At 46.5% G+C, this 17,588-nt stretch overlaps 1 protein-coding gene across 2 annotated transcripts in view; it reads left to right on the top strand.

Moving 5' to 3' along the window:
• Positions 1-17,588, top strand: part of LOC117432958 (E3 ubiquitin-protein ligase TRIM47-like) — a 46,330-nt gene that overhangs the window by 24,875 nt on the left and 3,867 nt on the right. The window contains exons 7-9 of one of the 2 annotated variants that reach the window (XM_059016339.1): positions 9,681-9,848; positions 11,152-11,257; positions 12,889-12,924. In XM_059016339.1, coding sequence (XP_058872322.1) covers positions 9,681-9,706 — 26 coding nt within the window. In that variant the 3' untranslated portion in view covers positions 9,707-9,848; positions 11,152-11,257; positions 12,889-12,924. Of the gene's footprint in view, positions 1-9,680; positions 11,258-12,888; positions 12,925-17,588 lie in introns of both variants that reach the window. The other variant, XM_059016338.1, reaches the window with a different exon arrangement.

The raw sequence follows: 17,588 nt of genomic DNA, 5'->3' as shown, positions 1-17,588 counted from the left end.
GACTGCTCCCCAACCTTGGTTGGAAGCGTCGGTTGTGATAACTTCCCTTCGGAAGATGGGACCCAAGCGCACGCCCTGGCGGATGTTCGACTGAACTTTCCACCAGCGTAATGCTTCCCAGCAGGTTCGGGATACCCTCAACCTGCGGTGCTTGTCTCTCCGCGGGTGCAACGCGAAGGCATTGAACCATGCCTGCAGAGATCTCTGGTGTAGTAAGCCCAAAGGAAGGGCTTGCGAGGCGGCAGCCATCAACCCCAGCATGCGCTGACAGAGCTCCATGCTGACTGTTTCTCTCAACCTGAATAGGGAGAGACACCGCTCTAATGAGGCAACTCTTTGTGTCGATAGGGTCGCTTCCATGGACACTGAGTCCAGATGCAGACCCAAAAACTCGGTCTGTTGGCTGGGCACGAGGCGGCTCTTGTCTGGATTGACCTTCAGACCTAGCCGCTGAAGATGGTCTGTAACCATCACTGTGTGCTGTGCCAGCTGCTCCTTTGACTGCGCGCAGACGAGCCAGTCGTCCAGATAGTTCAGCAGTCGGACGCCTTGAGCCCGCAAAGGAGCTAAAATGGCGTCCATACACTTCGAAAAGGTTCGAGGAGCTAGAGACAGGCCGAATGGCAGGACGCAAAACTCGTAGACCCTGCTCTGGAATGCGAATCGTAGGTACTTCCTGTGACCCGGACAGATGGGAACGTGAAAGTATGCATCTGTGAGGTCTACGGTGGTAAACCAGTCGCCCTGCCGGACAGACTGGACAATGTGCCTGTGCGTGAGCATCCTGAACGACAACACCCGTAGGTATTTGTTCAGTACACGCAGGTCTAGAATAGGGCGGAGCCCGCCGTCCTTCTTTGGCACAAGGAAGTATTTGGAGTAGAACCCCTGGTCGGTCAGAGCAGGGTCTACTAGTTGAATGGCACGCTTCCTGAGCAATGCCTGTATTTCCACATTCAGAGCTGAGGACTGAACCACGTCCTTCACCACAGTTACCACCACCCCCCTGAAGGGGGGGGGTTTTAACCGGAACTGAAGGGTGTACCCGGTGAGTATAGTTTTGCGCACCCAGATATCGCTGGTGCATTGTTGCCAAAACAGAAGCTGTGGAACAGTATAGGGTTGGGTTAATGGCTGCCTGGTTTTCTCAGGGCTGCTTAGGCTTCGCTCGCTCACGAGGGGCCTGGCCAGAGCCACGAGGGCGTGGTCTGCCGCCTCCTCTAGGTCGCCACCCTGTGCGCTGCGGTCGTCCCCTTGGGATTTGGCCACGCGCTGCTGTATCCGCCGGGGAGGTCTTAGTACCCCCTGGACGCGGCTGGTGTTGCGGTGGTGTTCTACGCCACTGATGTTCTTGTGGGCGTTTGACCTGGAAAGGCCTACGCAGCCATATCGTAGCCAACTGCTGTGATGCCTCTCTAGCCTTAGCTGAGCTTTGCAGCATCTCTTCCACCGCTGGGCCAAATGTGTGCCCCGGTGTAACTGGGGCATCCAACAAGGGAGCTTTGTCATGCTCCTGGACTCTCGCCTGCGAGAGCCAGAGCTGTCGTCTGGTCACCACCAGAGACGCGATGCTCCTGCCCTGGGCCCGCGCGTTAAGCTGGGCTAGCTTGACCAGCAGCTGGGCAACTAGCCCCAACTCCGCTCTCAGAGACACCGAAGGGTAGTCTGGGAGATCCTTTATTAGCGCAGCCTGATAAACTGAGAGGAGGCTGGCCAGATTGGACAGCCTAACTGCCTCTGTAGCCGCCGAATAGCCCCTCTTGAGGTGCACCTCAGTGATCCTGCACTGCTTGTTAGGGCAGGTGGGGTCTTTCACCAACCCAGAGAGTGTTGGTGACTTCACCAACGCTGCGAACGCAGCGCCAACTGGCGGAAATGACGCCAGACCCGCTTCACTCGCACCTTGCATGGTAAAGGCAGCCGCCTTACGCGAGGTTGCCGGGGCGGAGGCTGGAGTCCCCCAAGTGGACTGCACCTCCTTAACAAAGTCTGGGAAGGCCGGAAGCGTCCTAGACTGCTGGCCCTGCGCCAAAGGCGACTCAAAAAGAGAGCGCCTAGGTTCTTCAGTGGCAGGCCCTTCTAAGCCCAGGTGGCGAGTCGCCCGCTCTACTAGGGACCATAAAGAGTCATCTACGCCTACCTCCATCTCAGACTCTGAGTGGTGGGACGTGAGCTCTGCCTCCACACTATCCTCTCCGTGGAGAGGCTCACCCTCTGATGCATCTCGAGAGATAGCATCCACGTCCCATGCGTCCTGCTGCGCAACTGGAACGGACAGGGGTTGTGGTAGGATGATCGGCTGGTTGACAGCCAGTCTGACTGGCTCCTCTGCGGCCCGAGCTGTGGCAAGGGACATGAGCAGCGATTGCTGCCCCATCATAAGGTCCATAAACTGAGACATCTTATTGGTGAGCTCAGTTACACCACCTCGCCTGTCGCGACGAGGAGATCGGGAACGTCCTCTCCTTCGGGGCGATCTAGAGCGGGATCTCGAGATCTGACGGGGGCGTTCGCCGCGAGGAGAAGGGCCTCGCATTACAGAAAGGCTGTGGGAGCGGTCTCTCTTATGCCTAACGTCAGGAGATCGTTGACCAGGGGTAACCTGGGAAGGCGAACTCCTGGAAAAAGGCAGCTTCGCTGGCGGGGAAGCCAAAGAAGGCTGCGGGGCGGAAAGGGTGTGTGACGACCCAGATGAAGGGGAGCGATCCCCGACTGCTCTCCTCGCCCTACGACGCAGAGTGCGCGTCTGAAAGCTTGCACATAACGTGCAAAAGGCTTTATCTGCCAAAGCAGATGCCGCATGCTCCGGCCCCAGACAGGACACGCAGTCCTCATGCGGGTCATTAGCCGGTAACTTCGTCCCACAGGTGACACAGCGGTGAAAAGACATGGTGCAGCACGTTGTATGCCGAAGCGTACCGTGCCAGTAATAGGAGCGCCGAGCGTTAAGCACTGAGCACCAAGCGAACAGCTTTAAGGTGCGTTGAGGCACGTGCACCAAGCACTGAAAGACAAACGTCAAGTGCGTGCACTGAAGCGTCGAGGTGCGTGCACCAAGCACCGAGCGTCGAGGTGCGTGCACCAAGGCACCGAGCACCGAGCGTCGAGGCGCGTGCACCGAGGCACCGAGCGCCGAGCACCGAGCGTCGAGGTGCGTGCACCGAGGCACCGAGCACCGAGCGTCGAGGTGCGTGCACCGAGGCACCGAGCACCGAGCGTCGAGGTGCGTGCACCGAGGCACCGAGCACCGAGCGTCGAGGTGCGTGCACCGAGGCACCGAGCACCGAGCGTCGAGGGGCGTGCACCGAGGCACCGAGCACCGAGCGTCGAGGTGCGTGCACCGAGGCACCGAGCACCGAGCGTCGAGGGGCGTGCACCGAGGCACCGAGCACCGAGCGTCGAGGGGCGTGCACCGAGGCACCGAGCACCGAGCGTCGAGGTGCGTGCACCGAGGCACCGAGCACCGAGCGTCGAGGGGCGTGCACCGAGGCACCGAGCACCGAGCGTCGAGGTGCGTGCACCGAGGCACCGAGCACCGAGCGTCGAGGGGCGTGCACCGAGGCACCGAGCACCGAGCGTCGAGGTGCGTGCACCGAGGCACCGAGCACCGAGCGTCGAGGTGCGTGCACCGAGGCACCGAGCACCGAGCGTCGAGGGGCGTGCACCGAGGCACCGAGCACCGAGCGTCGAGGTGCGTGCACCGAGGCACCGAGCACCGAGCGTCGAGGGGCGTGCACCGAGGCACCGAGCGTCGAGGGGCGTGCACCGAGCACCGAGCGTCGAGGTGCGTGCACCGAGGCACCGAGCGTCGAGGTGCGTGCACAGGTGCGTTGCGTGCACTGAGCCCAAGCACTAGGCGCCGAAGCGTTACACCAGGCGCCTAAGCGCTGACACCGAAAGCGCCGGGGCGCGTGTACTGCACCAGACGATCCACGTCAGCTGACCCGCAAAGCGGAGACGCTATGTGCTCCAGTACTGTGTCTGAGTCTCGAAAGACAAGGTGTTGTGCTGCTTATAAGGGCAACAGTTAATGCACTTGGTGGTCGTCTTCCTTATACTGTATGGGAAAAAAACTTTTTTTTTTTTTTTTTTTATTTATTTATTTTTTTATTTTGTTTGGACGCTGCAGCAGACACTACGTATAGTGTAAGACAGTGGGCTATACTCAATAGCAGCCACGTGGCGGTAGAACGCGCCGCGGTGGGGGGGGAGACTGCAATGCACACACGCGGTCTAGCCTAAACAAGACCGAGGCTGCAATAATGCGCGTGGCCTAAGGCCAACGCAACACGCGTCCCAAACAATATACAATAAAAAATATATATAACAATATATATATACACAAAAACCCAATAATAAATATAATATAAATTATATATTATAATAATAACAATAAGAAAAGGAAGACGGGAGACCACGAAGACGCGATGCCGAAGCAAAGCGAAAGGAAAAATATATATATTAACAAGAAAATATATATAATTCTAAATAACACAATAACTGAAATAAACTCAGAGAAGGGGTAATTAACCAGCTTCTCAAGCGTAAAGCTTATCGAGTACAATCAGTTAACAAGCTCTATTATCTATTACCTACCGTACCAAGGCTGAAGACAAAAGAGGAAGTGCATCCCCGCGCGCGCAGTTAAGTAAGCTCCCAGCTTTGCTATAAAAGCTCAGCCTACCGGTGCTGCCTGACGGCAATATCTCATGTTGATGGTTATTTTCGACTTGAAAGGGAACTGTATTGTATTCGACACCGCTACAGTGACTGTTTGTTTGGCCTGAGTGAAGAGTTACCAAGAGAATATAATATCTTTGTAGATACACAACAACGCGGGAAGTTGGTCCGTCCTTAATTTATGCCAGACGGCTTTAGAGTGATCACGTGGGAGAACAGGTCAGGTTTCCTTAAAGGGGAAAACATATAGAAAGGGAAACATATCTATTCGGAAAACATGCAAAAATAATTTAATAATATATTTTACTGCATTTAAACGTATAATACAAATTTTAAACGAAAATATTTTTAATCCACATTTACCGTTTAAACGTTGAAACCTTTAAAGTCCTACCCATCACCCGGGTCCGGTCCGATTTTGTTTACTCGGTAATAGACAAACTGTCAATTACCATTAAAGAGGCTCTCTTTGGAACTAAAAATCCTTGTTTATAATTCCTGTTGCGTGGGTTGGCTTCCCCCAGTAGCACATGACATGGCTTGCAGAGCGCAGCAGCAGACACGTGACCCGCATCGAAGGGTTTCTTTAGATCATTCTTAAAAGTCAGAGTAATGGATTTGTTTATGAAGGACGTGAAAGAAAAAACGAATTCCACAAACAAAAGCTCACAGAAAAATGCAAGTCTGCGGAGTGGGAATCGTTTGTTGTTATTGTGGACAAAGAAGGAAAACAAGTTTTGCAAAACACAAATTTTACATGAATTCCATTTGCTCTTGTGTTAAGTTTGTAATAAAATGACGCAATTACGAGATCGTACTTCAGTTCATTTGATTTTCTGATAATGTATTTATCTTTTTATCTTTTGCACAAACATATATATTAAATTTATCAGTCCTCTGTGTAGGTTCATGATGGAATAAACACAGAAAATAAAACTACAAAAGAAAGTTGTGGATATCGAGTGACTGGTCATTTTCCCAATCTATCTCCCTGTGGGACATTCAAATTCCATCAATCTATTACTAATTTTACACCTGTTGCCTGCTCGGGCAGTACCGGACAGACTCCAGGTGAAACCGCTTCTTTATTCCTTCTCTTTCCAAGCCTCTTTCCTTCGGGGTATAACAGAGCTCTGGTGTTCTCTCAGCTTGCTCTGACCCAGCGTAATAATCTCAGCTGCATGCCGTCAGAATTCAGCAATCCTGTGGAAGAATACTTTGCTATGCATTACATTAACCTTGTCATATGCATTAAAATAACATGTGTATCAAGTTTTTAAGGTATAGAGAACTCGAGATATGATATATTAAGTAGTTTGTGCTTTATAAGAATGGAAAGTTTTTAACTGCTAGCCAGAAAGAGGAAGCTCTCTTTATTTTGTAACCGCAAGCTGCATCCGTGACACTTCCTAGAATTATCACTGTTTTAGTCAGAAAATGTAAGACAAACAGTCTGCTTGCAAAGTAGGACAAAGTTGGTTTTGAGTTATATGATTGGTCTCATCTTAATCTTCCAAGCTGCTGCTATCCAACGTATACTGAGTTAAGCTTCTGTGATTGGCTCGCAATAACTGTAGGTTGCAAGGTATATTATGCTTACTGACTCTGTGTAGTCAGAACTCTGCTCGATGTTTGTCTAACACCACGTGTGCTGAGAGCGTTCTCTGGTTTGCAAATCATTAAATTTATTTAATCAATTTTGTCTGTTCTACTGAGTCTCTAACTAAGGGAGTGATATTAAAACTTCCACCACAATCTGGTGCTGCGAGCAGGGTCCTAAACTCCGTCCATTGATCGTCCCGGGAAACGGAGTAAATCACCGGTGAGACCTATTCTTAACTTGGGTCAGGACGGCCGTAACTAAAAAGTTTGATGGGGTCCGCTTCGAATCTGGCTGGGGGCGTCAATGAGGCGGATAAAGGATCCCGGACAATATTGAGACACGGTGAGATGGCAATTTTGTATTAAATAAGTAAGGATTCTTACAATTGGACAAGAATTCCATTGTAAAAGAAACACGTTTAAGGATACTTACAATTGTACAAGAAACGGGCGAGAGTCCCGTTTAAACTAATTATTGAAATCCTAGGATAATTATCGTTCATGTTTAGAAGTTAATTGAATTAATAACTCAAAAGTTAATTGAACTAATAGTTTGTCATTTGTCCTTTCATTTTTTTGTGTATATGTTTGAAATCGCTGGCGTAAATGAGAGAATGTATGCTGGTGATGAATGAGATTTGATTTGAATAAATAGGCGATTGGTGTTAAGATCAGAGGATATTGAGAAGAACCGTGTTTAAGAGGAATTAGAAGACTAAGTGATTTCATGGGTGCGGCAAAAAGTAGTATTGTTGATTACACTAGTTTGACAGGATGTCAGAGAAACATGCATGATAGATGGGGATGAGGTCTCCTGACGCAAAATGACTTGTGCAATGCTAAGTCAAGTTTAATAAAGTTCTGGTTGGCCAGGTAATAATTAAAAAATAAAAGAAAAAAATACAGATTGTTTAAACAAATTAATTGTTGATGGTTGGAGTCAAAGACAAATTAAAAAATAGATTTGAAATCTCTTAAAAAGTCTGGGACCTTGTATATGACGTCATAAAATCAGATTAATTGAGTAAGAGTAAATTGATTGATATTTCTTTTTCTTTGATTCTTTTCTTTCTTTCTCTCTGTTTCATTGTCTGTCCATGTGCACATTTTGTTCATATTTAATGTGAATGTCAGAATTGTATTTTGAATACATTTGCTGACTTCCTTTGCGCTGCGTATTAAAGCTTATAAGATCAATAAAACAGGCTGTCTTTTCAAAAAACCCCACTATCGTTTTGACGTCACGAACAGTTTGCAATTAGTTGTCGCGCTGATTTGTCTGTTATCGACTGTCCAAGGAGGGTGAGTATGTTTTAATTACCATCCCCAATATTTAGTGGATCCAGTCGCTAACAGTTGAGTTTGTAGTTTGACTGAGCATTTAAAGAATCTTTGTGGGTGTTTGTTGCACTGGGATTTGAGACTTGACAGAGGGCAAATTAAGTCCCAGTAGACGGGCATGTAAGGTCTAGTGTTTGCCGTTGTGGCACTATTGTATAGTATTTAGTGTGGATTAGTATAATAGGAATTCCTTGCGAGGTGTGTTGTCTTAGACCTGTGTGTTGTTGTGTTGTATTGTATTAATTCAAAGTTGTGTTTAGGAGAGTAACTTGAAGTCAATATAAACATATTGAGTTGTATAAGGAAGACATAATGTCATCTGAGATAATGGATTATGTAGAAATCAAACATAGTAGATGGCAGAAGGGAATACTGGATGAACAATGGGATCCAGCATGGAATCCAGTTCAACAGCGTGAGTGGTGGATTAAACAGAGAGCAGTGATATTGATTGGAACAGTTTTAGCGAGAAGCTGTACGATACAGAGAAGAATAGATTTAGGATACATGTATATTGTCGATCATTTTTATGTATGTAACTCTGCTGAAGGGACAATATTAGGCAATAATATATTACACCAGGTCGGATGCATAAATACTATATCAAGTTGCAAGTCAAACAGCAAATGTTAGTGCAGTAAAAGCATATATTAAGGATTGGGTGAACAATAAATGGGGAAAAGTCTGTGCAGTTTACCCAGATGCATGGGCGTCACATAAACAAGATTGTGGTTTAATGCAGCAGGAACCGATTGAAATTATACTGTAAAAAATAAATAAATAAATAAATAAATAAATAAAGTTGCATTACCAGTAAGAGTGCGTGAGAAGCACAATGGGGAAAGGAAATGACAGTTTATGCATTAACGCTGTTAGAAAAGCAGTCATTAGGAGCATGCCTGCCAAAGATTGAATGCAAATGTGTAACTAAAGATTATCGAACTAAGGTAGAGCAACAGGCTATGTCACACGGATTAACTGAAACTGAGGTGTGGACATTGACCATGGGAGCATGCGAAGCGGGGATTCTAGCCAAATTACGGGAAGAGATCAGGGACAGTACCTACTCAGAAGATGATACAATACGAGACCAAAGACAATACTTGAAAGCAACAATTGAACAAGCTATTGAGGGGACACGTATTGACTGGCCCGTAATAATGGGGGTCAAGCAGAAAGAGAATGAGTCAGTGCAGGATTATGGAGTACGCAAGTGGGAAGCTTATCCTGATTATTAAGGAAGTGTTGACCAAAAGAGTCAGATCAAGTGTTTGTACAGGCATTAATTAGTGGACTGGGTCCACATTTGCAGAAGGCAATTGAGCTGGGAATAAACTAAACCCAGGGAACGCACACGAAAGAGTAATGAATTGGGCAGTAGCAGTTGTAAACAGACAGAAGGAATATAAAAAAGAAAATAAGTGCTGTACAATTTGATGGAGTATGTCAGAACTGTGGTAAAATGGGACATAGAAGGTCAGATTGCAAACAGGGGTAGAAGCCTAAATGTGACAATTGTGGTAATCTCGGGCATAGGTGATTGTTTCGTTATAGGACCAAGTAAAAGAACTGGACAAACCACACAGTCAGCTAAAGTGAAAGCACACAGTCAAGGAACAGATCTTTTGTCTTTAGGCAACGAAAAAGCGAACAAGCCAGCTAAGGAAGCAGTGCGGTTTCCTGTTAACCACAAAACAGCAGCTGTGTCAGTAGATATATTTTGTCATACTTTCACAGAGAGAAACAGAATGCATTGATGTAAAAAAGGACAGATGAAGAAACAGGTTGAGTGCCGACGGTTCTATTAAGGATCCGGGCAAGAAACAGCAGTCTATTATAGACACATAAAATAGACACAAGGAGGGAAAAGAGATGTCAATGGTTTGGTTAATACATAGTGCTGATGGTGACACAAACTAGTGTAGCAGTGAAGCTCCCACATGGGGTTAAGTAAGTACATTGGACACAGACCAAACGGTACCACCGCGTGGATACATCTCAATTTGAATTTGCTGACACTGAATACCCCGAAACTAATGGTATATCTCTTTCCACAGACAGCAGGAGCAGCAACGGACAGTAGCATGATTTGTGTTCCAGGTATTATGTCATTCCAGAATCGGAGAGGATTCCGCACCTCTGGGCGTGGAACGAGACGTGTACAGAGAAACAGGCTTTGGGGGACCCCTGGAAGAACTGCACATGAATCCTTAGACAACGACAGGGTAATGGATGGAAACAAAGACCACTTCCCTTCGAGAGTGACATAGAAGGAACGTGGCAACCTGTGCATTTGATAAGCCAGAATAATACAATGACTCCAGCACAGTTTGAACAATTTCCTACTTGTGATATAACAGTGGGAGGGGTCCAGTATGAATCAATATGCAACCGAACTGTAAGCAGTAACGCGGCACTGGAGGTGGACTGTCTCTGGACGACAAAAAACTATACCAAACAGTGACAACAGGAGCAAACTAATACAAGAAGTCGAGAGTAAAAACGGCAGAATGTGGGGGTGCACCCACGATAATAATTGGACATGTGTTAATGTGACAGGGCAAAGGATAGCGCACAGTGTGTGTAACGGTACTTGTGAAAATACATGGTATATGGGAGGTATGAAGCCACAGTTCCACTCCACTCAATGTCCCCCGTTAATGCCATTTCCCCCCAGACAGGTTGCTAGCTGTGGGGAGGGCAAAACCATTTGTGATGGGAGTAACCTGGTTGCAAACGTTGGTAAGAGTAAACATTGAAGATATCTGACTCTACACCAAAAGGTGTGGTGAGTTTAGACTATTAACTAAAATATTGAATAAAACCTTTAATCGTGAATTGGATACTTACCAACATAATGCAGGTGGCCGTCAGAGGAGGGGTCTGATTGACGACATTGCTGGGTGGTTCGGGGCTGTGAATTCAGGCCTCAATTCCATAGATAATATACAGCAGGACAATGAAAACCATGGCCAGTTTCTGAAAACAGGTGATGCTATTCAGAGATTGGCCATGGCTGAACAAATGACTGGTGAAAGACGGTTGACACAATAATTGAAGATGTAAATTTGACAGCTTGGAGAGAACAGATGTTACGTGGGATAGCCAAGACCGGATACTGATATGTACTGAACGATGTGATTAAGATATTTGTTTTATTTAATAGTGCCACATGCCACCAGTCGGGTCCACCACAGTACCGGGATAACGGTCAGTAGCCTAGGGGTAGTAATTGGAACACGGGTTATAGTCCCACAAATAACATGGGTTGATCAGCGTGCCCAAAATGCCACCCTGTACTTCAAAGCCACTGAGTGTATTGAATTTGGTGATGCTGTTCTGTGTGACCGTGCTGGCAGCACTAACCTGTCAATGCAATTGATGGAAGCAACGGTACACCCAAAGCTAGGGTATGAAAGATGCACTCAGATGAGAAATGGAACATGGTGTGTAATCACCTCAAGCATGGGGGTGGGAAGTAGTGGCCAAGTATGCCTCATGTCGTCGGCTGTGTGTTTTCACCCGCAGGGAGTCGTGACTGTGGGACACCTGAGCATGCACCCCACTCCACCTATTAACATCACAGGCATTATCGAAGATGCTGAAGAATGGATGAAGACAATTAATCATACAGGTATGCTGATGGCATTGGCACACATTAACACGCAGCTTATGGACGTTCACTCAAGAGTAGTGATAGTGCAGGCATCGCTGGCGGGCAACACTGGTCAACTGATATTAGCAGATGCCCGATCATGCGGGTGGGGTATCCTATGTGGATTAGCTGGAGAAAGTGCTTGAGTGGACTGGGCTGACTAGTGGAATGTGGTGGGACATGTGTCCTCGCTTATTTCAATATTGGTATTGCTTATTGCTACGTTATCATTCTGTAATTTGAAATATGTGCTTAAGAAACAAAAGAGATTATTTACAGGGCTATGCCTTTACTCACTGCTGAAGGCTCTCCTACGTGGAGGTCGATGTTCTGTAGGAATTGTGATGTAAATCACAAAAGGAGGGAATGTGGAAGAATACTTTGCTATGCATTACATTAACCTTGTCATATGCATTAAAATAACATGTGTATCAAGTTTTTAAGGTATAGAGAACTCGAGATATGATATATTAAGTAGTTTGTGCTTTATAAGAATGGAAAGTTTTTAACTGCTAGCCAGAAAGAGGAAGCTCTCTTTATTTTGTAACCACAAGCTGCATCCGTGACACTTCCTAGAATTATCACTGTTTTAGTCAGAAAATGTAAGACAAACAGTCTGCTTACAAAGTAGGACAAAGTTGGTTTTGAGTTATATGATTGGTCTCATCTTAATCTTCCAAGCTGCTGCTATCCAAAATATACTGAGTTAAGCTTCTGTGATTGGCTCGCAATAACTGTAGGTTGAAAGGTATATTATGCTTACTGACTCTGTGTAGTCAGAACTCTGCTCGATGTTTGTCTAGCACCACGTGTGCTGAGAGCGTTCTCTGGTTTGCAAATCATTAAATTTATTTAATCAATTTTGTCTGTTCTACTGAGTCTCTAACTAAGGGAGTGATATTAAAACTTCCACCACAATCCTCTGTGAACACTCCTGTCAATACACTTCCTACACGAGAGAGAAGGACACGGAACAGTGACTCTTTAATTGGCTGTCAGTTCTGCACGGCTCCACGCCCCGACCAATCACAGAGCGACAGCCAGCGCACCTCCACCTGGCCTCTGCATCGGCACCATGATTGACAAGTGGTGCCCTACGGGGTTTTCTGACCCCCCCTGCAGCTCATGCATGCGCCCAGCAGCCAGCACAGATCTCCCTGTCACAGCAAGTCATAACAGTTACTTGTGCAGAAGGGAGGCTTGCCCATGACAATGGCTTACACAAAACATAACCCCACCTCTACCTCAGTTATGTAGCCCCGCCTGCCTTCTAAACATGACATACAGTAAAATCATTTCACCCCCGCCCTCTATACAGGACTCACGGGAGCACAGAGGGCACATTAGGCCCCCCTGCAATACTGACCCTGCACTGAGCTGGTGTAATCACCCTTAACAAACTATTACACATCAACAGGGAAGTCGTTTTCTTTTCTTTCTTTGAAAAATGTTGTAATTCTCAGTTTGTTTTCCTTCATACATTTTTCAGGTACCGAAACACTGTTCGCTCAGCGCTGTGAAAATGTGCTTTTCAGGGAGATGGCGGCTTTCAGCTGTCAGTGCAGTTCTATTTAAATTACTGACCGTTCCTTTTTTTCTTCTTCTTACAGCTCCCCAGGCACCCGTCCCCGTTAACCGCTATTCAGGTAAGTACATTGTTTTTATTCTTTACATTTTTCTCTTTTGTTTATACCAGGGATGCACATTGGTTAAAATCACATTTTACAGTCACGATAGGTATGCGGTTGTTGTTTTAAAACAAAAGTCATGTTTTAATGTCCACGTAGTCTCAAGCAAGGCTGTATTGTTTATAGGATGGGACTTGCAGCGTCCACATATCTGAAGCTTGTCCTTTCATATTTAATTCAAGATTTTTTTTTCTTCTCATAGCTCATAATTTGTTTGAGATACAGAACCAGCTTCATATTTAAATATTTTGAAATCTCCTTAGGACACATCTTAACAGTACCTTTATCTTTATCTGTGACCTCATGTGGCTGCCATATATGGTCCATGTGACTTTGTGGTTTCCAGATGACAGGTAACAAATGATCTTCATATTCAGAACACAGCTGTATTCTGTGATCCTCTAGTACAAGTTTGATCACGGGTATCGCACAAGAAACATGAACCCTTTGTGGCTGTCATGTAACAAAACTGCCATCATCACAGGGTCAAAGACTCAAACCTGAGAGACCATCTGAGGTACTGACTTCATATCTGCATTTGCATAACACTGCCTGCTCAGTGTTTCAGTGCCCTTGACAGTCTAGCTCAGGGGTGGCTAACCCTGGACCTGTAGAGCCACAGTCCAGCAGGTTTTATAGGTAACCCTTAAATCATCCATTTCTGAAGAATGCAAGTTTTTGATCAATTTAGCAGCTTCATGTGTTCAGTTAAATCAGGAGTGGTCAGCTCTGGTCTAGGAGAGCTACAGGGGGTTCAGGTTATCATTCAAATTATCTCTAAATTACTTAAATGAACAAATGAGCTGCTTAACTAGTCAAAATGAAATTGTTCCAAGTCTTCAGAAATTTATGATTTTAGGGGTTACCTGTAAAACCTGCTGGATTGTGGCTATCCAGGGACAAGGGCTGGCCACCCACCAGTATAGTTTAAATAGCGCCCCCCACTGGTCAGGGGCTCAGGTTTGTTAAAATGAGCTTCTCACAGTGGCAACAAATTACTTACATTTAAGTCACTCCTGTTTGTTAGTCAATCAAATTGGTTTCAAATGACAGCAGTTGAACAAAAAGTGTCTCTTGTAAACCTTCTTCAATCAGGTTTACTGTAGCCCCCTACTGCAGACCCCGACTCGAATCACTTCTGAATAACCCTTTAAATCAATTACAATTCCTTTTATTGCACAGGCTGTATTGAACACACATATATACACCTTGTCAAACTGTGGGGACTAATGGGGTATTTATTACTTATGGCAATAAAGGGACCTCCAGAAAACTGTTGGGAGATATTAACTGTATTGATTATTCATCATCTGTTTTATTATTTATTTCTTAGTGGGAATATTTAATAAAGTGTAAGTAGTGTGGTTATGGTGACATCAGCAATTATATCAGAGGAAACCGAAACACTGTTGATGTTATTGTTTTGATCATTATTCTTGGATGTAGTTCCTACTATTGACAAAATAACAATTGTGTTTATTTTAACATGAAAACCTTTTTCAATATCGCTCTCTGAAAACAATAGAGATTTACACGTTACCAGAAACTACTAATAATTACTCATATCCAAATTCAATAAGCTGTGGTTGTTCAACCTGAATGAATGATTCAACACTGAGAATCCTTTCTTAGAAAGATGGTATTTATTAAGCATGCAATCAAAATACGTTCGGAAATCACACAAAACAGTTAATATCACATTGCAATAAAAACCGAGGTTTTAAATAACAATTTGCCAATGAAATATTAGCACATACTGACACTATAACAAGGAATCGCACAAGACCTGAATAGATATTTAAGTATTGTTGCCTAGTGTAGAAAGCAGTTGAGTTTCAGTGTGTGGTTCCCTTGTGTTTCTCAGAGTGTCGGAGCCTCTGATCTGGATGGATTCATGCTGAGAGCTGAAAGCTGATGGTTCCAGGCACGATCTTGTACTTTCTTTTATTTATTTATTTATCTGAGAGAGCACAATTGTAATTGACAGTGGGATTTATACTCTTTAGACAAAGATTTTTTTTTATTTCCCGCGGCTGCTCTGATTGGCTGGTTTGTGTCTGGATTGGCGTGCAATCTTGATTCTTCGTCCCCCTCCCCCTCCCCCTCCCCCCCTTGTCTCTTGCCTGTTTAGTTCTTTATCATAATTTAGAAAGGGGACATTTTTAAACGTACATAACGTTTGATAAATCTTTCTTTTTATTCAGAATTCCCGTTATTTTTACCATAAGAAATTACATTTCTTTAGACTCCAAATATGTCGGGATGTGACTTTGGTTAGACATTTCAAACAGTATAAAACCTGCTGGACTGTGGCTGTCCAGGGAAGAGGGTTGGCCATCCCAGGTATAGCTGAAACAGTGCCACCAACTGGTTAGGGGTCTGTGTGATTCCAGGCAGAGACTTCCTTCCTCTCCTCCAGGATTCAGTAACTTAGTAACTCTGAGTTAAAAGATGCGAATAGCTTGAAAGTGTGAAAGAAGCTTTATCTTCTGTCCTGGGTTACAGTGGTGAGGGGACATACAAACATATCAATACATCACTCAATTAATACTAAACAATATTAAAGTGATTTTTTTATTTTGAAATGAAACAATGTTTTGAAATGGAGCTCTGCTGTTATAAATCACTAAACACAGTGGTGGGCTGATTTTTTTTAAATCTCATTTATACTGCATGAAGACAAACTCGGATATTTCTTTACAAGACATACTAGGAGGAGTGTGAGGAAGCTGCTCCTGAACTTCATCACAACATAATTAAAATAACCACAGAGTTTCGTTTCTCCATTCCCATTAATAATAGCCCTCATGGACAGCTTGCAAATAAACATTATAATAGCATTAACGTGTACCTGTTAAAATCCTGTCTGGTACAGTTGTTTGTAAAAGAATGTCATTCATTTACTTACCTGTTCTGGCTGTTTTGGGTGGCATCGGGTTAGTGGAGCGGAGGAGAGAGAAAATGGGGGAAAAGAGGTTACTTGTTTGTGTAAAAAACTGAGTTATTTTTGGAATAAGTATTACTTACCATATAGCTCATGAGTAAAGCCGGAGCGCAGAGCGAGGGCATATTTAGCAGGGGAGTGCAGAGCGAGGGCATGTTTCTCAGGGGAGCGCAGAGCGAGGGCATGTTTAGCAGGGGAGCGCAGAGCGAGGGCATGTTTAGGAGGGGAGTGCAGAGCGAGGGCATGTTTAGCAGGGGAGTGCAGAGCGAGGGCATGTTTAGCAGGGGAGTGCAGAGCGAAGGGCATGTTAAGCAGGGGAGTGCAGAGCGAGGGCATGTTTAGCAGGGGAGCGCAGAGCGAGGGCATGTTTCTCAGGGGAGCGCAGAGCGAGGGCATGTTTAGCAGGGGAGCGCAGAGCGAGGGCATGTTTAGCAGGGGAGCGCAGAGCGAGGGCATGTTTAGCAGGGGAGCGCAGAGCGAGGGCATGTTTAGCAGGGGAGCGCAGAGCGAGGGCATGTTTAGCAGGGGAGCGCAGAGCGAGGGCATGTTTAGCAGGGGAGTGCAGAGCGAGGGCATGTTTAGCAGGGAGTGCAGAGCGAGGGCATGTTTAGCAGGGGAGTGCAGAGCGAGGGCATGTTTAGCAGGGAGTGCAGAGCGAGGGCATGTTTAGCAGGAGAGTGCAGAGCGAGGGCATGTTTAGCAGGGGAGTGCAGAGCGAGGGCATGTTTAGCAGGGGAGCGCAGAGCGAGGGCATGTTTAGCAGGGGAGCGCAGAGCGAGGGCATGTTTAGGTGGGGAGTGCAGAGCGCGGGCATGTTTAGCAGGGGAGTGCAGAGCGAGGGCATGTTTAGTAGGGGAGTGCAGAGCGAGGGCATGTTTAGCAGGGGAGTGCAGAGCGAGGGCATGTTTAGCAGGGGAGTGCAGAGCGAGGGCATGTTTAGCAGGGGAGTGCAGAGCGAGGGCATGTTTAACAGGTGAGTGCAGAGCGAGGGCATGTTTAGGTGGGGAGTGCAGAGCGCGGGCATGTTTAGGTGGGGAGTGCAGAGCGAGGGCATGTTTAGGTGGGGAGTGCAGAGCGAGGGAATGTTTAGGTGGGGAGTGCAGAGCGAGGGCATGTTTAGGTGGGGAGTGCAGAGCGAGGGCATGTTTAACAGGTGAGTGCAGAGCGAGGGCATGTTTAGGTGGGGAGTGCAGAGCGCGGGCATGTTTAGGTGGGGAGTGCAGAGCGAGGGCATGTTTAGGTGGGGAGTGCAGAGCGAGGGAATGTTTAGGTGGGGAGTGCAGAGCGAGGGCATGTTTAGGTGGGGAGTGCAGAGCGAGGGCATGTTTAGGTGGGGAGTGCAGAGCGAGGGCATGTTTAGCAGGGGAGCGCAGAGCGAGGGCATGTTTAGCAGGGGAGCGCAGAGCGAGGGCATGTTTAGCAGGGGAGCGCAGAGCGAGGGCATGTTTAGCAGGGGAGTGCAGAGCGAGGGCATGTTTAGCAGGGAGTGCAGAGCGAGGGCATGTTTAGCAGGGGAGTGCAGAGCGAGGGCATGTTTAGCAGGGAGTGCAGAGCGAGGGCATGTTTAGCAGGGGAGTGCAGAGCGAGGGCATGTTTAGCAGGGGAGTGCAGAGCGAGGGCATGTTTAGCAGGGGGGTGCAGAGCGAGGGCATGTTTAGCAGGGGGGTGCAGAGCGAGG

This window comes from Acipenser ruthenus, chromosome 52, assembly GCF_902713425.1.
Source record: "Acipenser ruthenus chromosome 52, fAciRut3.2 maternal haplotype, whole genome shotgun sequence".
Lineage (NCBI taxonomy): Eukaryota > Metazoa > Chordata > Actinopteri > Acipenseriformes > Acipenseridae > Acipenser > Acipenser ruthenus.
Note: the sequence above shows the minus strand (reverse complement) of the source record. Positions and strands in the feature narration are given on the sequence as shown.